Genomic DNA, 25,929 nt, shown 5'->3' with positions numbered 1-25,929 from the left:
CTGGGTTACAGCCTCTCCAGTCAGCACCCAAGATAGTTCTGACCTTTGTTCTTCTCCTCCTTCCCAGCACACCTCTTGCCAAAATCCCAAGCCTCCTGTAAAGACACTTTTCTCTGTCAGCCCTCCATCACTTTGGTAACCTGCCAATTCTCCTGCTCTGCCAACTCCTCTGAGCTGGGGTGGGGAGGGCAGCTCTTTTGCACGGCCAATGGCCCTTAACGGCCCAGGACTCTTCTTTAAGGCTATGTGTTTAACTAGCCTGGCCAGGATGGTTTGCATGAGCCTCCTTATCTGGCACAGTTATACAGCTTGCATTTTCCCTTCCTATCCTAAATATTAGCTAGATTCCGACATTCATTAATTTCTTAGGTTTAGGTCCGTCCCGTCCCCCCACACCTTATGACAGTATATGAATTGCTAGTTTGCTCCTAGCAATTTGCTCCTAGTTTGCTCCTTTCTCTGGCAGGAAGGCAGGATACAATACAATAAAAATGTCTTTTTTGAAAACAAACAAGGTAAAGGTAAAGGGACCCCTGACCATTAGGTCCAGTCGTGGCCGACTCTGGGGTTGCGGCGCTCATCTCGCTTTATTGGCCGAGGTGGCCGGCGTACAGCTTCCGGGTCATGTGGCCAGCATGACTAAGCCGCTGCTGGCGAACCAGAGCAGCGCACGGAAACACCGTTTACCTTCCCACCGGAGCGGTACCTATTTATCTACTTGCACTTTGACGTGCTTTCGAACTGCTAGGTGGGCAGGAGCAGGGACCGAGGAACGGGAGCTCACCCCATCGTGGGGATTAGAACCGCCGACCTTCTGATTGGCAAGTCCTAGGCTCTGTGGTTTAACCCACAGTGCCACCCGCGTCCCTGCTTAATCCAAGTATGCGGGCCTAAACCAATTCATTGAAAATAGCAGCATGGTTTATTTCCCTGAGTGAGTGGCTCCATGAAGTGGTAACGCTGTCATTCTCAAATACTTAGATACTTCATATTCACATGACATTTTGGTTTCATGACAAAATGGGTAAAATACAACAGGGTGTATTTTTGTTCTCACTCCTTAGTATGTGTATATGCACTATTTAAATTTTGTCTAGCTCCATTGCGGATTCGAACCGCCAACCTTCTGATTGACAAGTCCTAGGCTCTGTGGTTTAACCCACAGCGCCACCCGCGTCCCACCCAGCCCCAATTAAGTCTCCAACTATGTCACCTACACTATGTACTCAGAAGTTCAACAGGACACACACTTGCCCCGATTGCACTTTCTTCCCAGAAAAGGAAACTTATTGCCCGCCCCCGTGTGCCCCCCCATGTGTTTTAAAGGAGCCAACCCTCCTTTAAAGTTTAGACACCCTGAGCAGTCTGGGCTGATGGCGTAAGGTGGGTCTAGAAACGCGACCCTAAAGCAGGCTCTCTCGTCAGTCAGTCCTATTAATGGCACATGATATTCCCCACGAAGTGTGCTTTCCTTCCCTCCCTTTAAATTTCATGCTCCGAATTATCTCTCTGTGTGTAAAAGAGAGAGCGAGCGAATTGAACATCGCAACATAAATCCGCGCTAAGTCAACTTGAGCATGAGTATCTCTCCGCCCCGGTTCCTTCCCGCACAAGCTGCTGAGGGGCCCGAAGGAGGCGGCTGAGGCGACGCCTTTCCTCCTGACCTCGGGCCAACAGTTGCTCGCGGGAGCGCGCGCCCTGACGGGCACGCGCCTTCCTGAACGCCCAAGGCGAGCGCCGGCAAGTACCGTAAGCTATAACGGGAAAAGCGTGCAAAGGATGAGGGGGTGTCTTGTGAGGGGGGGCTGCGGGGGGATGTTGGTACCTTAGGGGCAGAGGAAAGGGCGCGGGGCGGGCGGGGTGGGGGGGCAGAGCTTGGTCGGGCTTCCTCGCCTGCGCTTATTTATACATGACTACAGCTAGTGATACTTTGGTTTGATACTGCAGCTCCTCGAAGTTAAAAAAAAATGCATTGTTGTGTGGTGGTGGACTGTTCCTTTTTAACAGCTGGGGAGGGAGCTCCCCTCCCCACCTTCACTCCAACCCCGGTGTGTGTGTCTAATAATATTGGTTTGTGGAGAGGAATGCTTGTCTCCTATGTCCTCCTTTCAGTCTGTGGGGCTTTCTGCCTCTCCCTCAGCTCGTTTTTGAGGAGGTAGCTAAAGGGAGAAAAGAAAGAATTGGAGGCGGGGAGAGAGCTGCGTGCAACTTTTATTTCTCTTATAAAGAGCTCTGTTCTTCCTGTTCCCTCCAGCTTGTTGTGTTTATTATATGGGGTGAGAGGAAGGGGGGGAGATGGGATGGAAACTGTGGCGTCCTCCAATTCCCACCCCCTTCATTTCCCATTCTCTCCGTTTGCATATCTTTGTAAGGATGGGTTTCAAGTTCAACCATCTGGGACTTGTCTTTTATGGCTGCAAGGAATACGCAGTGCTCAGTTTCTAACTAAGGAGGCACAACTCCTGGCTGTCAATATCTGCTCCTCCTCCCCAATCCTACTTGCGTGGCAGCTGCTTACAGTTGTTTATTGGTGAGGGAATGCACTCCCTTCTCTGTTGTTGCCATATTTTGCTCCACAGCTGAGCCCTGGCATGGGGAGAGGGAGAGGGAAAAGCTTCAGGGTTGTACTACAGGGCCATAGGGCATTCACCGGGTTTTAGTTTATGTTACTGGGACATTAGGAGGGAACAGGCCAGACCCTTTTAACAAACTGCCTACAGCCACCCTTCTTCCCCTTAATGAAAAGGAGAGGAGAGCGGAGGAGCAACACTGTTGGTTTTGAAACAGGCGTTTTGTGTCCTGCTTGCCTCTCTGTTGGGAAACAGGCAGTGACATCCTATTAATCGGAAGGAAATCTGAAACCATCACAGCCAGGAGTACAAAAATAAAGTGCCATAAGAGTAGACTTGCAAACTGTGACTGACACTTTCTGTTAACTAATGCAGAACAGTTGTCTGCTTTTAAATGTGCCAGGATCGTAGCCTATGCTTTGTAATATATTCTGTAGAACTTTATAGTGGCATAGCATGCTTTCCAGTTATCTAAATAAGCCTGTGAAGCTGAGAAACAGTACTTGCCCAAGACCATTTGGTGATTATTAATAGCTAAATGGACATGCAACTCCTTCCAAACTTAAAAGGCTGCCCGCTATCTCACACTGGCAGTTGGTGCTCACTTGTGTAGAAGTCAGTGGGCCAGGAAGAGCATGCTTTCTTGAAATAACTAGGGTTCTTTCACAACTTTCCTTTGCTCATGGGCTTCCAAGGTAACTGGGATTTCAGGAGAGTGTGATCAAACTCAGGTGACACTTGGGTATGCAGTGCAACATTAAAGGGCATATAATTTCTGAACTGTATTTTTGAAATGCCACATACCTTTGACACACACAAACAATGCAGGAAGGAACAGCGAAGCAGGTAAGAGGTTAAATCTGTCTGTATAGGCTTTTCAGCTACCTCACTGGTTGGTCTAATGCTTAGAGCAGAGGTGGATACCTTTTTCAGTATTCCCTCATGGGTAGCCACCTGGGAGCTGCTTGTAGGGCACCCCCAGAGGCAAATGGGGGTGTAGCAACAGATGTGACTCTTACCTTTGTAGAGTAGGCTACATTGCAACTATGTAGAAGTTGAAAGTTTCTACACATCTACACACCCACACAAATCTCTCCATCCATGCAAGCAAGAGACATTGTTATGGTTGAAGGATGCATTTCAGCCAGGCAACAGCACTTGAGATGAGCTTAGAGCAGGACTGGTGAAGGGCAGGGTCTAGGAGATTCCTGAGAGTCAAATAGAGAGGTCTGGAGGGCCACATCCAGTCCCCACACCTGCTCCCCTTAGGGTTAGGCATGGTTCTTTTTCTGTGAATTCTTGTTCATACTTCCCTGTCCAATCTTGGGGAGGGGGCCCTCTTCTGTAGCCACTCTGTTTCTGGGTGCCAACATTGTTACAGAGCAGGAAGGAGTGGAATTGATAGGGCTACCTTGCTAGGATCTGCTTGGAAAATTAGCTGCTTCGGCAGTCTTGTAGTATAGGTACATCAGGGGATGACAACTTAAGCTCTGTTTCTCTTGGCTCTGCTCTCACTTAATGATGCTTGGTCCAGACTTCCAGAGCTTGTCAAGCTTTCCCCTGTACTTAGAGGAGTCCTAATTCCTGACCAGTGTTAGAAACTGAGAGTGAAAGCTAGGAGCTAAATAGCACCTTAAACCTAGATTATGGGTGCAACAACAGAATGTCTAGGTGCACTTTTTTATAACAAAAATACAAAGCTGAAAATGAATAAACTGCAGCTAAAATATGTTCATTTTTCACGTGGTCTAGTCCTTCCCCGGCTCACCCCCTAATATTCTTAAAAGGGTCTCTTCTCCAGCCTTTAGAGCAGGGGTAGGCAACCTAAGGCCCATGGGCCGGATGCGGCCCAATTGCCTTCTCAATCTGGCCCATGGACAGTACGGGAATCAGCATGTTTTTACATGAGCAGAATGTGTCCTATTTAAAATGCATCTCTGGGTTATTTGTGGGGCATAGGAATTCGTTCATCCTCCCCCCCCCAAAAAAAAATAGTCTGGCCCACCACATGGTCTGAGGGATGGTAGACCAGCCCACAGCTGAAAAAGGTTGCTGACCGCTGCTTTAGAGAGTAGCTGGAAGTGGGGAGACAGAAAAAGGTCCTCCTTTCCTTCCACTCTGCAGTTTTAATCTGAAATCTTAGGCAAGTACTGCGCCCAGAGCTCAAACTGCTCACACTAATGAAATTTCATGTCACAAAATGTGCCTAGAACAATGGGAGTTTTGAACACTGCTCCTAACAATTTATATGTGTGTTTTCTCACATTCAGGCTTTCTCCTTTCTCTTTCTCTTTCTCTTCCCCTTGCTCTGTTCTTTTCTCCAATATCTGATTTATATGGTTAGGTCCTTGGTGGCAGGCACGTATCAATTTTTGTCTGTGATGCAAGGTGCCATGTACATTGATGGTGCTATATGAGCAATAGTAATGTAACCACTGTGGTGACTTTTGTCCTTAATGTTAAGTATCTTATTGCAATCTCTCTATAAAGATCTCTGTTCTCTGATTACAAACGACTTCAGATTGAATCACTGCCTACCAATGAAAGAAGGGCCAACAAGCAGGGCCTCAGATGCTGTTGTTAAGGCATGGGCAGGTTCATGCAGTTCATACAAGGATTCTTTCAAACTAAAGGTAAAGGTACCCCTGCCTGTACGGGCCAGTCTTGACAGACTCTGGGGTTGTGCGCCCATCTCACTTAAGAGGCCAGGGGCCAGCGCTGTCCGGAGACACTTCCGGGTCACGTGGCCAGCGTGACAAAGCTGCATCTGGCGAGCCAGCGCAGCGCACGGAAACGCCGTTTACCTTCCCGCCAGTAAGCGGTCCCTATTTATCTACTTGCACCCGGGGGTGCTTTCGAACTGCTAGGTTGAGTTATGAGAAGCTTAAAGGGAAGGTGCGAGACTGGTTACATTATTTTCAAATAAGAGAGGTTTATAATCAAGACAGAAAAATTGGTTTCCAGGTGGAAAAATCAAAGTTGGAAACAGAATTGCTAGAACCCAATGCTAAGATATTGTCAAGAATGTATAATTTGCTGTTGAAATGGAGTACTGAGGAAGAAACGGTAAAATCTGCCATGATTAAATGGGCACAAGATATAGGACACAATATTATGTTTGCTGACTGGGAGCAGTTGTGGACCACTGGGATTAAATTTACGGCATGTAATGCCTTAAGAGAGAATATTATGAAAATGACGTACAGGTGGTACATGACCCCAGTCAAGCTTGCAAAAATTTACCATTTGCCCGATAATAAATGTTGGAAATGTAAAGAAATTGAAGGCACATTCTTTCACCTTTGGTGGACGTGCCCGAGGATCAAGGCTTTCTGGGAGATGGTTTATAATGAATTGAAAAAGATATTCAAATACACTTTTGTGAAGAAACCAGAGGCCTTTCTCCTGGGCATAGTCGGCCAATTGGTGCCAAAGAAGGATAGAACTTTTTTTATGTACGCTACAGCAGCAGCAAGAATACTCATTGCAAAGCATTGGAAGACACAAGAATTACCCACCTTGGAAGAATGGCAGATGCAAGTAATCGACTATATGGAAATGGCTGAGATGACTGGCAGAATCCGAGACCAGGGAGAAGAGTTGGTGGAAGAAGATTGGAGGAAATTTAAAATTTATTTACAGAAGCAGTGTAAAATGTATGAATGCTGATGACATTGAAATGAAATGAAGGGGTTTTAGTGATGAGAGTGAAAGTTTGAAATTATAAATTTGGGAGGTAGGATACTTAAGGACAAAGTGGTAGGATATGAATTTGCTGAACCAACTGTCAAAAAGGGATACAAAAAAGGGAGACGTGAGGAAGTCAGGAAAATAAGTTAATCAATGTTGAATAATTAGAAAAGAGTGACTTGTGTTTTTTCTTATTTTACTTCTGTGTGTTGACTGGTGTTTTTTTTCTCTTTTTTTCTTACTTTTTTCTTTTTTCTTTTTTAGGTTAAATGTTTGTATTTTAGGTATTTTAGGTATTGTGAAATCTTGGTTTTGTGCTTTTATTGTCCTTTGTTTGGTGATGTTTTTCCTTATTGTTAAATTTAATAAAATATTATTATTAAAAAAAACAAAAACGAACTGCTAGGTTGGCAGGCGCTGGGACCGAGCAGCGGGAGCGCACCCCGCTACGGGGATTCGAACCGCCGACCTTTCGATCGGCAAGCCCTAGGCGCTGAGGCTTTTACCCACAGCGCCACCCGCGTCCCTTCTTTCAAACTACCTGGTCACAAAAACCATTTAAGGCTTTTTATAGAGTAAAACCAGCAGTTTGCAGTGGATCTAGAAATGCAGTGTTAACCAGTGGAACTGCTACGTAATAGTCTTAAATAAATAATATAGGGCTTGATTTTTGATTGGCAATCATCTTGGTGTTAGGTGTAGCAACCTTAGAAGCAAACAGAGAGGAAACTGATATACTTATACTATACTCAGTTATTTACTGTCGCTTTGGGTAGTTCTACCTTAGCAATGATAAAGAGTTCTCCTTAAGAGAAGAAACAAGTTGGAAATTTATTTGTGCAACTACAGTCTTTCTACTTCCTATGTTGTCTCATCACTGGAACTATTGGGCATTACATGTATTGCAGCCCTGAAATGAGCTGACCCATGTTGAATATTTTCCAAACATTCCCTGAGCAAAACACTTTAGGTTGTGTCCCAGTCTGTGGATTCCTCCCCCCCCCCCCATCAGAGTGGTGCTCCTTTATTTCTTGACATCCTTTTACCACCTGTGAATTTATCTGCACAAAGCAGCTTTGGCCTTGGTTATGTTATATGTGCTTGGTACATCCAGACTTGATTACTGTAATATACTCTACATGGGGCTGCCTGTAGGAACATAGATTGCTGCATTGAACCATTACGGGATATGGTCTACTTCGTCCAATATTTTCTATTCTGGTTTGCAGTGCTGTCTGGGATCTTAGCAAAGTGTTTTCACATAACATGTATCATCATCATTATTTTCTGGAGATGTCAGGGACTGAATCCTGAAACCTTCTATATGCAAAGTGTGTGCCGTACCACTGTGCTGTGGTCTATTCCTATAGAAGCCAAAAGTTTATTTGTTAGCAGGTATCTAATTAGTAAAAGAAGGATGTGTTCTTTTCTTGAACATAGCAAGTGGATTATCTAACAATGGGGCAGCCCCACCCTACATAGCTGATCATAAGACATGCACACCATTTGAATGGCAATGCCAATCAACTTGGGCCCCCTTTCAAATGAAGGGACTTCAGCCCCAGCAAACTTCACAAAGTGGTTCGAATCTTTCTAGGAGCCAACTCTCTCAGAAAGGAAAGTATACTTACTGATTATTTGTGTATGCTAACATAAGAAATCCACTGTGGTATTAAATGGCATGTCTAGAGAGTTTGACTACTAACTAGAAGTTTCAGTTCCAATTTGGGCAGCAAAGCTAACCACATGTTAACACATTTGACTAGGTATATAGCCAAACTCGCAGTGCCCAGGGGATGGTAAGAGATCCAGCATACAGTGACTAATTATTATAGCAAAGAACCTAAAATTATCCAAAGGTTTATGTGATTAGAACATTCTTGGCCACTGTTGCTTTGCCAAAATGGAAGCCAAAAACTGGTTTTACAGGATGATTTTGTGCAGTGTATTATCCTTTGAGCAAACAGTGTAAGGTTTTGTTTGTTTTTCAAATCAGAAAAGTAGTACCAGTAATTCTTGATGAATTCAAACTATTTATTTCTTGACTATATATTTCTCTATTTATCTGCTCTGTCTCTACTAAGTCAAAGTGCTTTCTCTCCTAATCTAGGATGCAGTCCTAACCCAGCTTGCCTGGAAGTAAGCCCCATTTAATTCAGTTGGACTTACTTCTGAGTTAGATATGGTTAGGACTGCCCTGTCCTTGCACCTTGTCTGTTCAATATTTCTTAATTCTGTTCCCTCTGAGTCCCCTTTCACACATTTCTTGATTATTACGTTGAACTTTCACTGTCAAAATCTCCTCTATTTCCTTTCCTTTCTGAAAAATATAATTTTATTTTTTTTGTTATGACAATAAACTATAATATTTAACAAACTTTGGAGTGCTGCTGTTCTTGTCACATTACCCATTTTCCTCTTTGAGTTTGTACTTCTGTTGCAAATAATAGAATCATCATCAAAACATTAATGAATCTGTGGAGGCACGTCTCTCTGTAGTAACTTCTCTACTTCAGCAGGCTCAAATAATAAGAATTGTTTCCATTGTTGTAGAACTGTCTTTAATGTTTGGCTCCTGGACAGAGTTGTTTTTATTTTATTTAATCAATGAGAGAAGTTTCAGTAAAGCCAGTGTAAGTCTACAGATCTGAGACTCACAGTGCATCATGGTGCATGAGTTAACTTATATCATAAAACCCTTAGATAACCAGTTTGAACCTAGCAACATTTTGGTCATTTCTGGAAGTTCTAGCATTCTAGTATGTTCCATCAACCATCTTTGTTTTCTTGACTTTCTCTTCCTGTATTCAGGTTAGGACTGTGACACTCTGGAGAAATCTTTTTGACATGGGTATGCCTTCCAGCTAACCCAGGGATGAAAAGAAAAACAGAAGAGTATTCATGGAAGCCAGTACCACAGAGCAAATCTTCTCCATGTGACCGATTCAAGCATGCCTGCTGCATCTGCAGGGGGTTTCTTTATGTTTATGGTGGACGGCAAAATACTAGCTTGAATGATTTCTGGCGATACAAGATAGGTAAGTTTTCCTGTTCACCAAATAATAATAATAATAATAATTATTATTATTATTATTATTATTATTATTATTTTAATAATAATAAAAAGTTTTATTTGTATCCTACCCATTTGACTGGGTTGCTCCAACAAATTATAAAAACACAGTAAAACATCAAACATTAAAAACTTTCCTATAGAGAGCTGCCTTCAGATGTTGTCTAAAAGTAATATATTGTAGTTACATGTATCATTATGCCACTGACTAAACCAAATCTACATGCTGTATTCACACAAACCTGTTTTTCTTCTGGTGGTAACAATTATCCCAAGACAACCTGATGAAATTTCCACCAGATTCTTTCTATAGCAGATTCCTGCCCCCCCAATCCAAGTAAACAAAGTAAGATTAATGAATAAACTTTATCACCCTAACAAGATTACAATAATAATAATGATCGTTATGTGGATTCTTCATTCAAGCCCACCTTTATGGAAAGCTAACACAAACCTTTTCCACATATGAAAATAAAAATAATGTAGAAGTATTATGATGACTACCTGAGGCACTTGCAGGCAAATGTTTTTGTTTTTCTGGTAAATCATACCCTTGGTTTCCTGTGTTGATAAGGAAAAGTGAACATACCTGTTCAGAAACCATTGCTGTTTCTCTTCTGTGATCCAGTGCAACAGCTTTTATGTCATTACCATTTCAGAAACTAGGAGAATGCTGAGTTTATATCAAGTCACAGGGTACTAGGCCATGGGATAAATACGGGGTTTAATTACACATTACACATTATCAAAAATCAAGCTGCTGCCAAAATGTCATATGTCCAGTCCACGCTGCCTCTATAACATATAGTAAAATACATGCATTTCCTTGCTGCTGTTCTACATCAGCTGACACTGGAGGGGCAGGAAGTCTCACTGCATTCTCATGCTAAGCAAGTTAAACTATGGTTATGGAGGGAAAGGATGAAACTTGGTACCCGTAAGTGGTGACTGTTTTTGGTGGCAGCCCATATTTCTGATGTGCATTTTCTGCCTCAGCCATGTGTTTTGTCTGTGGCCAGCAACTGTTTGAGAGACTCAATAAAATGCAAACGGAGATTGCATTTGTCCAATAACATGCACCCTTTTTAATAGACAAGTCTTGTTGGAGACTAGTGCAAGCAGATGAAGCCAGTATTTTCCAGCGCTGCAGACTGGCCATTGTGAAACTTGTGCATAGAGCTGAAGCTCTTGCCTTGTTTTTCTAATACACAGGGACCCACAGGTATCCACTTCAATGCATCACAGAGGATGACAGTCCATGTTTTACTTGCTTAATCTCTGTGGAATTTTAACAGAGCTTGATATAAATAACTGCTCCATGTTGGGAGAAAGACAGGTTAGGTGATTTCATGGGTCCCTTTCACACCTTGACAATCTTAATCAAAACACTTTCTAGAGAATAATGAATGGGAGAGACTGGAAAACTCAGAAGATGGCCCTGAAGAACTGGAGGAGCACACAATGGTGGATTATCAGGCAAGTTTGAATTGATTTGTTGTTGTTGTCGTTGTTTAGTCATTTAGTCGTGTCCAACTCTTCGTGACCCCATGGACCAGAGCACGCCAGGCACTCCTGTCTTCCACTGCCTCCCGCAGTTTGGTCAGACTCATGTTTGTAGCTTCGAGAACACTGTCCAACCATCTCGTCCTCTGTTGTCCCCTTCTTCTTGTGCCCTCCATCTTTCCCAACATCAGGGTCTTTTCCAGGGAGTCTTCTCTTCTCATGAGGTGGTCAAAGTATTGGAGCCTCAGCTTCAGGATCTGTCCTTCCAGTGAGCACTCAGGGCTGATTTCCTTAAGAATGGATAGGTTTGACCTTCTTGCAGTCCATGGGACTCTCAAGAGTCTCCTCCAGCACCATAATTCAAAAGCATCAATTCTTCGGCGATCAGCCTTCTTTATGGTTTGAATTGATTTAGTCCTGTACAATACAATAACTAGTTCTTCTTTGCTACTGTGGACTCAGCTATACAGCTGCAAATATAATGTTTTAAGTGTATTTTAAGTGCATTATACAAATGTGACACTAGATGGTGAGCTTATGGCAAATTCAATATATTTTTCAAAACACTTCTTAAAAAAGCATTTCCACAGCGTTTTTTATATGTGTCTAGATTCTACCTGTCATTTCCCCATTATAGTCTGTGTGGCTGGTGCTGTTCTGTAGTTTAGTTTCCTGGTAGGCTCAGACTTCTGCTTCAGGGTAAGAATCTCTATTCTCTTCTTCCTGCAGCAGCAAAAATATCCACCCCCACCCCCAAGAAACTGCTGGGTATGTGTAACACTTGTGTTCCTACAGGTCAGGTAACTGTTGTTAGCAGAAAGAACTCTAGAAGGGGAGGGAACAGCCCTTCTTTCCTAGAGAGAGGTTCTGCTACTGTGTTCTTTGAGGGCCTCCTTTCACTGATTACATTTTTGAGACATAAACCTATAAATACAAAGTGTGATTGAACAAACACACACTTGCAAACATATGTATTGTTGTTGTTTTTCTTTAACTAAATTAGTGAGTGGGTAGCGTTATTATTGGAGTAAGATGATAGTTTGCTGTTCTCCTTTTAGGTGAAATAAGGAACAGAGTACCATGGTTTTTTTGCAGGTGGCTTTTTTTGGCATATTGTTCTCTGTTAGTGACAATTGTTTCGTTGAGAGGGAATGACAATGAAACAGCCAGTCAGCTGTAGGAGGACATTCCTTTCAGTAACGTTATTCAATTTATTTTTACCTACTAGGGTTGATTTAAATATTAGAAACCTTACAGCTGGCCTATGTGGAAGCTGTCAAAAAGCACATCTATGTGGTGCTCTGGCTGGCAAGCAGACACTTTAAAAACATCTTATCTTGTGTGTCAGCTTAGTATGTGCAGCATCTGCCATGTTCCTCAGTTATCTTTGTGACTGCTGACACTACCCATTTTAAATGTTACACCTGATGCGTTTCTGCAGCCTCTGTGGAGGTAACATAACATTTCAAATCAGCCCCAAGTATATGTCCCACAAATCAATTTGCACAGCCCCCTTAAAAGATGTGCCTCGAAATTATTATTTGTTCAGTAGACATTATAGATACCCCCGACAATAGTGTATTTAAAATATTTTTGTCATTCCTACAGGCCAAGCATGAGGAAACTCACATTTGGGCCACTCTATCTGGCACTTACTTAGTCATGCTGGCCACATGACCCGGAAGCTGTACGCCGGCTCCCTCGGCCAAAAAAGCGAGATGAGCGCCGTAACCCCAGAGTTGGTCACGACTGGACCTAATGGTCAGGGGTCCCCTTACCTTTTTTATCTGGCACTTAAACTCTCTTAGCCCTCTCCCCTCACTGGCACTGCTCCGCGCCCTGACTTTCTTTTCCCCATGATAATGCCTCTTGCTTGCCTGGCATTTTGCATTACAGCAATGTAGCCCTCCTGTCAAATCCATTGCCCCACTGTCTTTGCCCTCTCATCACCACTGGCACATGGTCCCCAAAAGTTGCTCACGAGGGAATGTAGCCTTGGGCTGAAAAGGGTTCTTCATTCTGGCTGTAGGCTTTAACACCTTGCAGAAAGGTTCATTGTCAAAAAATATTGTAATAAATGTTTGTGAACACAGTACTATCCACCTGAAGTGGCTATAGGGATCTGCCTTAGTAAGCAAGTCTTTTGGATTTAATTCTGTGTGTTCAATATTTAAGTGTGCTTGCAATCACAAAAGTTGGCACAGCCCATTCTGCGCCTCTCTCCATTGAAACATGCAACATTCACTTCTGAGGATTCATTGCAGGCCAGACTGGAGTATGGTTTTAGCTTCTTTGCGGGGTGTGTGTGTGTGTGTGTGTGTGTTTGTATGTATGTATGTGTAGAGCATGGTGCATGGGACCATTACTCCTTCCATATGTCTGTTGCTGGAGTGCAGCTTAGATTGTGATTTGAAATTTACAATGAATTCACTTGATTGCATTTGACTTTGGAAGATACAAGTATGTTTTACAAGAAATCATTATTTTACTTTCAGGGTATCCTCTATATCTTTGGTGGAATGGTGGATTCTGCTTTCACACTGAGAAAGAATCCTCTTTGGATGTATGACACTGGTATGGAACTAGACAGGCAACATCTTTAAACAGGATTGCATATAGATTTGATAACTACGTAGGTAGGGCAGCCTGTTTGGGTGGAGTAGACAGGTGAGAATCTTTTGACATGCCTTGTTTGCCATTATATCTGCCTGAGCTTGCTTGAAGCATCAGATTTCCAGTCAAGTTCCAGTAAGATCAATATTCAATCCATTTGAACTATAGAATGTTTTAACATTTCAAGTAAACGTATCTATAGAAAAAGAAACACCAGGCTATTTAACAAGCAGCTTTCCCCGTGTCTCATTCACTATAGGATTATTCACAGCAAAACTACCCAGCAAAAGTACAGGAGTAGGAGGAGGTTGAGAAATCCACTTAACTACCTTTGTGTTGGAATCAATGTTTCACTAAACACAAATTTAGTAATTCAGCTATATATTTGTGACAGAACACTGAGTATTAGGGCCAGGGCAGTCCTAGCATTCTTTCATTTGTTGATCATGTCTTTTCTGTATAGTTGGCAGGGATTCAGTTCCTGGGAACCATGAATTGCAGCCAGAAGCCTCAAGCCAATTTAATGGCATACTAATACTTTTCAAACATTACAGAAGAGATATAGTTGGCTTGTGGCTGAGAACCAGGGGTCTGCTCTTTTGCTATAGTGCATGCAAAACATTTCTTAGGTTCAGGCCTCATGAGAAAGCAAGATGAGATCTTCTGCATATTCCCAAGGATGGTGGGTGGGGACACAAAGCCTTACCAGCCAATACTGTAACATCATAACAACAGTACATTCATCATCTTCTTTGGATTGGGGACAATAAATATGGTTGTATTTTTTGACCATAGGAAGCTGAGTCTGATCAGTGGTTTGTCCCATCCAATATTGTCTATCCTGGTTCAAAGTGGCTCCCCCAGGTCTCTTTTTGCCATGATATCAGATTTTTTTAAAAAAAATAACTGAATATACCTAGGATTGAACCTGTAGCATTAAATATGCAAGACACTGAGGCATGGGTACTTCTTATTTTTTGCCAGTGTCACTTCTGACAAACACTGTTGAGATGCTACTTTGGGGCGATATTTATGACAGATGAAAGCTACCTTAGTTGCTGTTAAGGAGAACTGAACAACTTTCTTGGTTCCCATCTCCACAGTTCAATGGGCCTTGCATGACATTACAAATAGAGCAGGAGTACCCTCTTGTGGTTAGTATTGTAACTGATATTTTATTGAAACTGCAGATTCAGCTAAGTGGATGGAGCGCCAACTCACAGCAGGGGAGAGTGAGGTAAGAAATTTGGAAAACAGAAATGTGTGAATCATACATGAAACATGTTGCTTTGTTGATCCAACAGCTTGCTTAGGAATATGTTCTGAAAACTGTTCCAGACTGGGTTCATCCAGGGAAATGCAGCAGCAGAGTAATTTTATGCTGTTGGTATCACTTTTTCACTGTAAGGGGAGGGATCCTTATTTCCTCTATATTCTTAAATCATCTATATAGCATGTATATTTTTGGATCTTAAAATAGGAGTGGTGTATCACTTGGCCTTTGTCAATACAGGGAAGGAAGAAATTTCCAGCAGCTTTCATCCCCTGCAGCCTCTGGCACCCTTCAAAATCTGCTTTGAAGGGTCCCCCAGCACACTGGAGCATATTACAGTGGTACCTCGATGCTTCAGGTTACAGACTCCGCTAACCCAGAAATAGTACCTCAGGTTAAGAACTTTGCTTCAGGATGAGAACAGAAATCGTGCTGCGGTGGCAGCGGGAGGCCTCATTAGCTAAAGTGGTACCTCAGGTTAAGAACAGTTTCAGGTTAAGAATGAACCTCCGGAGCGAATTAAGTTCTTAACCCGAGGTACCACTGTACTGGGGGGGGGGGGGACAGCTGAAAATGGCTTCCTTCCCCATTCTACTGACTTTACTGCCAGCTGAGCAACACAGTTGGACACAACCCATGAGTGTTTCTTTGGTTATAATATGTAGCACATTTATAAGTGCTCTCTATACCAAATTACTTATGGTTTATTAATTATAGATTATGAACTGCCCAGATAATGTTAAAGGGTAGCTATATAATTTTTCATTAATAAATACCAGGGTTTCTTCATGTATATAGGTACTAAAGAATATTTTGGTGAAAACCAGGCATACCATTTGGAAGCATGGGGCACTAGGGAAGTGTAGGCTGCCACACTTCATGAAGGCAAGCACACACAACCAAGAGCTTAGGTTCAGGCAGCTCTTAACATCAAGGATCAAGGTCTTGTGTGGTGGGGGCAGCCTGTACTTGTTCCTTCAAGTTTTGAACTACCTTCCCTCCTAAGCAGCAGTAGTAGTGATGCAAGGGGCTTAGTCAAAGGGTGAACAGAGGCAGCCTTGCCTTTCCAACTTTTTCTCCTGTGAAACTGTACCAGAGCTTTATTTCTATGTTGTAAAGAGCTTCCAGGCTGCTTTCATCCTCCATCAGACACACTTCGTCCTAACCAACTTTGCAAACAGTGCTGTATTATCACTTTTTTCAGGGGGAAAGCACTTTGGAGACTCACTATTCAAACAAACCTGACGTGTTCTGAGGGTTGTTGCCTGAGGCACAGCCTCAACTATGATGTAATTGCCACTTTTAACATGAAGGTTCCCCCCCTTCTCTCTCCCTCCCCCATGCACTATTCGCTAATCCATCCTTTTCTGAGTGGGGTTTATTTTCCTAGATGATGCCCTTCTCTATAGTTAGGATGGTTTCTTCTGGTGGAAACATTGCGTGGACACAATACATTTCTTGCACTTCATTGCACTAGCGATTTATTATTAGAAGTGCTCCTACTGCTCATTCTGGACTTGAATTTTCTGTTACCTAATTTTTATAGTAGTAGGTGATTCTGGAGTAGAGTGACCATGTAACTAACTCTGCCTTCCATGGTAGAAATGTTTGGAAAATATGCCCTTTCCAGAGGCACCACCATGCTTGCTTATGCAGTGCAATGGAATATGAGTAACTCTCATGGCTGTTCATTGCTTTTTTTCTACTCCTTCAACTGAGAACAAGCCCCTGTCCCATACCCATCAAGTGGTTGTACGAACAGAAATGCTCAGTGGTACCTCGGGTTAAGAACATAATTCATTCTGCAGGTCCGTTCTTAACCTGAAACTGTTCTTAACCTGAAGCGCTTTAGCTAATGGGGCCTCCCGCTGCCGCTGCACGATTTCTGTTCTCATCGTGAAGCAAAGTTCTTAACCTGAGTACCATTTCTGGGTTAGAGGTGTCTGTAACCTGAAGTGTCTGTAACCTGAGGTACCACTGTACTGATGTTCATAAAGGTGTCAGTTACTGGTGTTTTACAAGGCCAGTGTGAATGCATTTTTAAGTGGAAGCAGTAAGGAGGGTGTCTGCTTGGATAGATGTGATGGCAACAACTGTTAATGGTAGTTATTTCATTACTATCCTCTCTGCAGGGAACGGCTCCAGTTAATCGGAAGGGCCACAGTGCTGTCGTCTACAAAGGAATCATGTACATGTATGGCGGATACGTTGACCTTAAGGGTGCTTCTCAAGAATTCTGGACTTTATGTCTAAGTAAGTTGAGCTTTCTCTGTAGGCATGTTACTGCAACCCAGCAGTGAGGAACCTCTGGCTTGTGTCCTTATTAGGCTTATCAGGCATCCTCTTTGGGCTGTGGTGTGATTTGGCCCAAACTGCAGCCATCACTTGGTGTCATAAGGCATCAGCCATGGGACAGACAGGTAAACCTGCAGGGCCATCTTGAAAATGAATAATTGGTAGTGCACTCTATGTGCACTTCCAATTGTTGCTTTCCAGCTGCTGGTAGAATTTTGCACTTTTTCTGTCACCCTACCCACCTGTCAAAGTGGTATTTTGTGTGTGTGTGTTTCAAATTTAGCAACCACCCAATTAGTTAGAAAGGAAACAGCTAGAAATTCATTTGATTCTTTGCAGCCACAGCTTGAATTTAAGAGTGTACTTTGGGTTCTTCCTTTGAAACTCAATCCCCTGATGTCATGTGACTGGCAGGTGGACAGTTCTGTCAAAGTGGCCAGCAGTGGGTAGGGGAATTTTGGATCCTGCTCCCTAACCCTACTGAAGTGGCTGGTGGTTATGATACAAAACCCTTTTGAAACATCCAGAATGAAAATGCAATCCTGTAGCTGGCTTCGGCTCCATGTTTATCTGGGTATTGAATTAAACCAGGAATGGAGGAACTTCAAGCTTATGGACCAAATTGTTAGGATATTTCCGTTCCACCTTAAAAGGGAGCAGGCTATGTGAGTCACAGAGTCTGCGTATTTCCTGTTCACAGGATGTTTATGTTTTCTATTGCTTTCGTTTCTCTCTTTGCCTGAACACGCAAGCAGGCAGTCATGTTTTTCTTTGTTCTGACCAACGCTGAATAAACTTGGAAAAATGCTCTCCTGCTGTGCATCTTTCGCTGTGTGAATTCTGCTGATAGAGCGTGCATCAGCCCAGGAATGTGGCAATCTATTTCTGGAGCTCGTGTCGCTAATTGCTGATACTGCGTGTCTACGGGAGATTGATGGACGTCCGGAGACGACGTGGAGTCATGATGGACTTTATCTCCCTGGCAGTATCCCAACACAAATATGACCTTTCAAGCCTCTCTACCTGGTCCTCTAGATTCTTCCCAGGCCACACCTCTAAGAGCCCTGTTCCACACATGCCCTCCTCAAATGCTTATGCCTGTCTGGAATGTGTAACGGCAACAGGATGTCATTTGCATGCCTTGAAGGAGGATGGCGTATATGTAGGAACCTCTTAACTTTGTATTCCTGTTGTAAAGGCACTTGTGAAGGAGTACTTTGCAGGATTAAACCCTCCTGCTCTCCATTGAGAAAGGGGACAAGACACAGCTTCTTCCCCTGCTCCCCTTCCAACCGTATGTTTAGTTAGGTTTTTGCAAACCCTTATTAAACATCAGCTCACCACCTGAAATGATTTGGATCTGGGGAGCTGTGCACAGCCTTTAGTAACATCTGTTGATTTTTGTCTCTGGTCCTACCCCACTGGCATGCAAGCCCCAGAAGTGAATGTAGATGTTGGGCTGAACAAGGTTCCCTGCCCCTATGCTGAAACAGAAATGGACTGTAATCTTCTTCCTTCAGATAAAAAACAGTGGACACCAGCTGTATCTTACGGTGGTAGCCCAGGTCCTCGACATGGCCACTCAGCTGTGGTTCATGGCAACAACATGTACTTGTTTGGAGGGCTGATGGGTCTGAGTGAACAAAAAGACTTCTGGAAGTGGGATTTCATGGCTGCCAACTGGTCTAGTATCAGAACGAGGTAAAATCTTTTGAGAGCTATTCACCAGCAGTTTCAGCAAGCTGTAGTTTGAGAAGGAGTAGATAAAACTACCCAAAAATTAGAAAGGTTAAAAATATGTGTGTCTCAGGGAGCTAGGCAGCTATGACGGCTGCCTCTGAGGGATGAGGATTATGCTGCATTTGTACTTTGTGGAACAGCAAGTTGGTTCCCTTTCTAACGTGGGGTAGGGAATGTGTGGTGCTCTGGATGTTGTGGGACTCCCAACCCCCATCAGCCCCATCTAGTGTGTCCAGTTCATTGGGGATGGTGGGAGTTGTAGTCTAGCAACATCCAGAGGGTCAAAAGATCCCCACCTCTGCTTATAAGCTGTTGAACTCATGCTTTAATAATGCACATGTTCACATCATTGTAATCACATTCTCTGTGATCCAAAGAACGCTGTTGAAAAGCAGAAGGCATTTCTAATGCATTTCTTGGGCAAGGTCTCCTGTTCTGGAAGAGGCTGCTGTGGGAAGTCAGGCCCTGATATGCAAAACTACAATGCTGTGATAAGGGAGGATTACATTTATATACTGAGCTACACATTTCTGTCAGAATCAGGCCAAGACTTTCTGAGGAGGTACCTTTTTAAAATTAGGGCAGTTTCACAAATGTTCGTACTTTTTAAAAGAAAGTATATTCAACTTGGGCTGACCAAGAATTATTGCATAATGATCCGTAACAGTCAATTTAGGGAGCATTATACATTCAGTTACCTTCATTCAGTGCAGTTCCCTCTATATTATGTAATTAATGATGCTGTATAGTGCTGACCAAACAGAAATCAAAATCCTACCTCATTTTCATCAGCATAAACATTACTGATCTGTGTTCCTTGTTCTCTGTTGTGCTTGTGTTTAGTCACGGGCCTCCTAAAGTGGTGGGACACTCAGCTTTAATATTTGAAGATTCCATGCTGCTCTTTGGCGGAGGAATTGCTAATACCAGGTCAAGCAGTATTCTGTGGAAATACCATTTTCCATCTCAGATGTGGAAACAACTGGCTAGGACAACAGAATCTTCATCCAAAGCTTTTCACTGCATGTTGGGGATTGGATATGGCTTCCAAGGGATTGCTGGTTCTTCAAGGAAGTCACTCAGCTATTTGCATCAGAAGGAAATGGGTTGTTCAAAGCTACTGGCCATCTCTAAGCAGCATGCCTGTTTCTGTGAGTATATTCACCAGGAGCCCTCATACCAAACATTCAGCAATGACGGTAGCACTGAAATTGAAATGAAAACCTTTTACCTGTCTCAGGAGGAGCCAGGATTTTGCTCACGCCAAACCACTTCAAGTTCAGAACTGAGTGTAAATGAGAAAGCATGCATATTGTCCGAGAGAGAGAGAACATCCTACCTAAACCTACCAAGAGAACAGGACTTTACAGAGGAAAATGCAAGTTTCATTGATCTGACACCTGCCTCTGTGGACATTTGTGAGTCTTCTGCCTCCATGGACATTAGTGAGTCTTCTGCTGTGCTGCTGCTTATTGGAGGTAAACCTTTGTCAAGTTCCTCTTCAATTTCATTTTGGCAAATGGAGCTAGACAAAATTTAAATAGTGCATATACACATACTAAGGAGTGAGAACAAAAATACACCCTGTTGTATTTTACCCATTTTGTCATGAAACCAAAATGTCATGTGAATATGAAGTATCTAAGTATTTGAGAATGACAGCGTTACCACTTCATGGAGCCACTCACTCAGGGAAATAAACCATGCTGCTATTTTCAATGAATTGGTTTAGGCCCGCATACTTGGATTAAGCAGGGACGCGGGTGGCACTGTGGGTTAAACCACAGAGCCTAGGACTTGCCAATCAGAAGGTCGGCGGTTCTAATCCCCACGATGGGGTGAGCTCCCGTTCCTCGGTCCCTGCTCCTGCCCACCTAGCAGTTCAAAAGCATGTCAAAGTGCAAGTAGATAAATAGGTACCGCTCCGGTGGGAAGGTAAACGGCGTTTCCGTGCACTGCTCTGGTTCGCCAGCAGCGGCTTAGTCATGCTGGCCACATGACCTGGAAGCTGTACGCCGGCTCCCTCGGCCAATAAAGCGAGATGAGCGCCGCAACCCCAGAGTCGGTCACGACTGGACCTAATGGTCAGGGGTCCCTTTACCTTTACTTGGATTAAGCAGTAATCAGTGTGAATGCAGAAAAAGCGTCCAGTAAACCTGCTGCTTGTTCCTACAGCTAATTATTTTATTTATATAGAGCAGAGCTGCTCAAATTGTGGCCCATGGTGGTCTTCAGCATGGCTCTGGATTTGTAGTTGAAGATGGAACATCAATAGTCGTGTTGATTTTTAATTGTTTTTTTAATGCCTTATATTGTATTCTTACTGAATTATAATTTGAAATCTATGGCATTTGAATTGGAATACAATATAGAGAAAACAAAAGGAACAATAAAAATACAATTAAAAATCATACTGCAGCCAGCCTAGCACATTACAGTTGCTACAACAGGCACAAAAACCCTTAATCAGTCTACCAAGACTCTCAGCAACCTTCAAGTGGTCCATGAGGAAATGTTTTGGAAGCACTGCTTTAGAGGTGTACATAAGGGCATGTTTAAACCAGTGGACAACTTAGTTCTTAGCTGATTTGCCATACCACTTGTACCTACATCACCCCATCATCTCTATAGACTCATAGAAAAAGAACCAAAATTAACTTAAATCCCCTGTAGTTAAGATAAGCAGGCTTCTCCCTCAGCCAGGGAAGGGTTAATGGGCAGAGTGCACAGATGTGCATACACTCACTCCATCCTTCCCCAGTAGCTAGGCTTTGGGTGGGAGGAGGGTGTCCCCACCCCTTCTGCCAGTCTATTGGAAGATGTGATCTACTTGGAGTTTAGGTGGGGAAATGAGATAATTTCTCCCTAGCTTTTTTCAAAACCAATTGCAGAAGGGGTATGTGCATGCCACAGCTGGGGCTTTGAGCCCCACACTGGGGTATATATGTTTCTGCATTGCAAGGGGTTGGACTGCATGACCCTTGTGGTCCCTTCCAACTCTACAATTCTATGATTCTATAGTAACTGAATATTATGCTGAAAACCAATTCTGGTGCTTGTTTGAGACTATCACAGTACTTTGCTGGTCCCCAAGGAAGGAAATTTTTTTGTTTGGCCATTCCCACTGGTGAATCTTGAAATCTGCTGTGCTCAATCAGAGATGGAAAATGGTCCCTTGAAGTTAACCTTTCCTGACATTTGCCAGAAAACAAGATTACAAAGTACATAGCTATTGTAAAAGCTTGCAGTATGCCTTATCGGTTTCAGAAGTGCTGCTCTTCAAATTGTCTTTAAAAGTTTAGCTGCCACTAAACAGCACATGGTGAGCTTTATAAGTGATCTTATTTTTATATTTTTAGACTTTGACATTTATTTTTTGTGATAAAACTACATAAAATTATATTACTATGTTTTTGTGATTAAACTATATAAGCATCATTTTTTGTATGTATGCTGTTTGTATCTGAGAAGCAATGCATGATTGATGAAGGATTTAAAGTTGGATAATAATGACAAAAGCATATATTATTAAATTGTTGGCAATATGGCTGGTTATTAGTCACCATTTGAGTTAGACTTAATGTGGCACCTTACCTGTAGCAACTGTGTAAAACACTTTTAAGAAGCAGTGTACCCCCTTAGAATGAAGTGGAGGTCAAAATTGTTGATCTAAGAAGCAATTTGGATTCTGGAATAAAATTTAAAGCCTAATTCTAGGTCAGCAAGTCAATTCACTTTCCAGACAAAATTGTGGGTAGAAATCTTAAGACTGAACTTCTCTCCTTGGGTGCAACTATTACTTGCTATCATTCATATGAGAGGTCAGCAGAAAATAGTGTGTTGTCAGTTCTGTATGAGAAACACAGAACTTCACCCAAGACAAGGGGGGGTTGCCAGGGACAGGCAAAAATGCAGGAATGAAGCAGATTGTTTGCACATTGCAAAATTATTGTAAAAGAAAAACAGGTAGAGGCAGTCATTTTGCACAGTTGTGTTATATTTAGAAATAAACTACAACAGTTTGTGACTGATTCCAAGTGGACTACAAATCACAGTTCCCATATACAGATGTTCAGTTCAGTGCAGTTACTGTAGCACAGTTTATATATGTTACCATGAAACACAGTGTTCCTTATATATAATACTTAAAAAAACAAATAAGTTATACTCAGAGCTAGTGTCAAGCTCTACATCATTTAAAAAGAATTACAAATACAGCAGTTAGTGGGTGTGATTTTTTAAAAACAAACAAAATACTCCAACTCAAAATAATAAATCTTACATACTTTAAAGTAAGTTTGTCCAGTTGAGGGAAGTAAGAGGATAAACAAATCAGTCACCAAACCTTTCTGCTGGGGGTGCTGCAGTAGAATGCTCCCTATTCTCTGATGCATGCGGAATGCCATACCTCCCCCAGGGCCATCAATTTCACAGTAAGAAAAAAGTTGAACATTTTGCTTCAGGAGGATGACTGTTGATATTCAGTGTTTGCACCAGAGAACAAAACAGCCATAATCACTAGTGAAACACAAGGTCTAGCTCACCAGATAGATAGATAGATAGATAGATAGATAGATAGATAGGAGTGAGCCTCCTTACAAACTGTACTGTGCATGTACTGTAACATACAAGACGTGTGGTCTACAGTAGAGACACACAGGCATGATTCTCCATTGGCTTTACACTTGTATAGGACTCCATCTAAAGCTGTTGCTTCACACATTACTGGTTTGGGGAGCTGGAGGCCAAGGCTGGCACTTATTCCTTTAGCATGTAGATAGGATTGCCATTTGGTAAATGTATGAACTCTAAGCATGGTCAGCCCATGAACTAGTTTATGATCAGTTGCTGTAAACAAAAGTGCAATTCTGCATGCATTGGGCCAGGGTTGGAGAATTTGTGGCTCTTCAGATGTCTCCAACTCACTTGTAGTCCAGCAACATCTAAAGGGCACCAGGTTCCACACCCCTGCAATAGGCAGAACAAAAGCTACTTTCCAAGCATTTCTCAATATGGTGGTTGCTCTCAACCAGCACAATCCTTCTAACATCAGTTAACAGTAATCTGCAAATATGCCGTCAACCTTAATTAACTCCTAAAGCCAGTGTCTTATAGCCAAATGCTCAGGTGAGCAACTTTACTGCTCACCTCCACTGACACATATTGCATTTATGAAAGACTGAGTTCCCTCTGTGATAACTGCACCTTTCATATGACAGTGTTTGAACGACACAATAAGCATTATTTCTTTTGTACAACGCAACCATTGGATACTGATGACATCTCATCATGAACTGCATGGCAATAACAAGGGCTATATACCACACCCAGTTTCTTACTGTGAACAGGAATAGGCATTTGTTTCTAGGAAAAAGACTGTCTACTTTGCAAGTCATGTAGGTTCACTGTTAAATAAAATATAAATATAGATTGTGAGATCTGTGTCTTGCACAGTATTCCTCCATCAGTCAAATGAATAATCAATTTTGGCTATATATTTTTTAAAATACATTTGATAGCTATAGCGGTCAGCAATATTGTAGTCTAAGACTTCCTAGTAATTCAGAATTTTACAGTAGTGGAAATGAGAACAATTTCTTACATCTGAGCATCTCTCCATTTTTCCTTTGTTTTTGGCTTGGATTGCATAGGACTCTAAATCACACAGAGTAACACAAATTTTGTTATTGTTAAGTAGTCATTCTCTAACAACCCTAACATGCAACATTTTAGAAACTAGCTATACCTGCAATCTAGGAAACTCAATGAAGTTTCACTAACATTCTAGATAGCAAACCATTGATTAACCTTTCTTCTACTTCCACTCTCTTGTAATCGGGAGAATATTAAAAATAATTACTGTAGCATCTAAAATACACTCTTCTGTTAAAATTACTGATAAAACTCATGAGGTGATTTAGATTTTACCTCCAGATTGTTTGAAATGGTTTAGGCAGTTTCTTTTCCAGTTTGCTGATAGTAATGAAGGATATCTCAAAGGCAAATGCTAATCTGATGCATCTTGCACATAAGAGTTCAGCTACTGGTAAAGGTGAAGTGTTCAGATCTACACTCAGAGCCTACTTTAAACATGAAACTTGGTCCTCACAATGCTACACATAAAAAGCATTGCAACTGCTCTTATTTCAAAAGCAGCAATTAACAAGTAAAGAATGGGGAAAGGGAAGGGTGATCAAGCTGTTCATAGTGTATTGGTTCATTAGCCTGTGTCAACCCACCCTCAAAACAAGGAAGGTTTCTTGCACCATAAAATGGCTTCTTGAAACAGATACAACACTAAATAAATCAAGTTTAAGAGAACTTGCTCCAATTCTTTTAACCTACCCTTCCAACTGGGCAGCGAGTTGAGAGCCATTTTGATCACATTTCTACATTTTTTGTCTTTTTTGAAAACCAAAAGAATAAAGTTATTTTTTGAACATTAACAATGGAATCGTGTCCTAACCAATAACTGTGTCCTACCAAGTTTTATTGTTCGCTCTCAGTGCCCATGGAGAAATTGGTCCACAAACAAAAAAATGCTAAGCATGAGTTAAACTTGGGATTCACATAGTTCCACCAATGAACAGCAATTTCCCTGAGTTTGTAGTGGAAAAAGATTTCCCCACTGGTCCAAAACTATTAGCACTTCAATATACTGAGGGAGACTCTTTCACTAAATGTCCAGTCACTGGTCAAATTTGAAGAAGATAGGTGAACTACTGGAATGTATCTGAACAAGACTAGAAAATCAAGATGTAAAACCTGCCAATTGCAACCTCATTTGAAGAAAAAAATTGTAGTGGAACATAGGAAAAAGGCAGTAATTCTAATTAGTCTGTACTTATAGTACAGAAATCAGCTATTGACAAGTTCATAGAACATACCTTAAAACAATTTTCAGTTTCGTTGGAAGGAACTTTCCAAACAGAAGCCAGTGAAAAGCTGCAGGGGAACATGCCTTTCCATTCTGAAGCTCTTCTGCAGCAGAAGTTTACGCACTAGCAGTATTTTAAACACATGTTATAGAGAATGGGACAAAATGTGGAACAGTTACACTCACACACTATGGTAGCCTAAAAGCGTTTGGTAGAAAATTGCTTTGTCTCTTTGACTAGAGAGAGCAGAACCTGCCAGTTGGGTAACCTATCGAGGTGCTGCATATTCAGTTT

The 25,929-nt window shown here is 42.2% G+C and overlaps 2 protein-coding genes across 3 annotated transcripts in view; one reads left to right on the top strand and one right to left on the bottom strand.

Moving 5' to 3' along the window:
* The window catches only part of EPB41L5 (erythrocyte membrane protein band 4.1 like 5), an 84,909-nt gene that overhangs the window by 5,771 nt on the left and 53,209 nt on the right, over nucleotides 1–25,929 (bottom strand). The window lies entirely within an intron of this gene.
* LOC128420978 (ras guanine nucleotide exchange factor F-like) lies at nucleotides 1,588–21,160 on the top strand. Of its 2 annotated transcripts, XM_053403100.1 has the most exons (8): nucleotides 1,588–1,749; nucleotides 9,072–9,298; nucleotides 10,730–10,809; nucleotides 13,332–13,410; nucleotides 14,640–14,686; nucleotides 16,855–16,975; nucleotides 18,538–18,718; nucleotides 19,601–21,160. In XM_053403100.1, exons 2-8 carry the CDS (start codon nucleotides 9,136–9,138, stop codon nucleotides 20,295–20,297), a joined length of 1,368 nt encoding a protein of 455 aa, XP_053259075.1. In that variant the 5' UTR covers nucleotides 1,588–1,749; nucleotides 9,072–9,135; the 3' UTR covers nucleotides 20,298–21,160. The 2 variants fall into 2 exon arrangements, with proteins under 2 accessions (XP_053259075.1, XP_053259084.1); XM_053403109.1 differs by lacking the exon at nucleotides 1,588–1,749 and having other exon boundaries at nucleotides 8,654–9,298.

Source organism: Podarcis raffonei, chromosome 1 (assembly GCF_027172205.1).
Source record: "Podarcis raffonei isolate rPodRaf1 chromosome 1, rPodRaf1.pri, whole genome shotgun sequence".
Classification (NCBI taxonomy): domain Eukaryota; kingdom Metazoa; phylum Chordata; class Lepidosauria; order Squamata; family Lacertidae; genus Podarcis; species Podarcis raffonei.
Note: the sequence above shows the minus strand (reverse complement) of the source record. Positions and strands in the feature narration are given on the sequence as shown.

What these genes read in the sequence shown, in the direction of transcription:
- LOC128420978 (XM_053403100.1), top strand. Translation starts at nt 9,136, where the DNA reads ATGAAAAGAAAAACAGAAGAGTATTCATGGAAGCCAGTACCACAGAGC. An exon ending in TTTCTGGCGATACAAGATAG is followed by an intron (nt 9,299 to 10,729) that starts GTAAGTTTTCCT and finishes AACACTTTCTAG; the next exon opens with AGAATAATGAATGGGAGAGA. An exon ending in ACACAATGGTGGATTATCAG is followed by an intron (nt 10,810 to 13,331) that starts GCAAGTTTGAAT and finishes TTTTACTTTCAG; the next exon opens with GGTATCCTCTATATCTTTGG.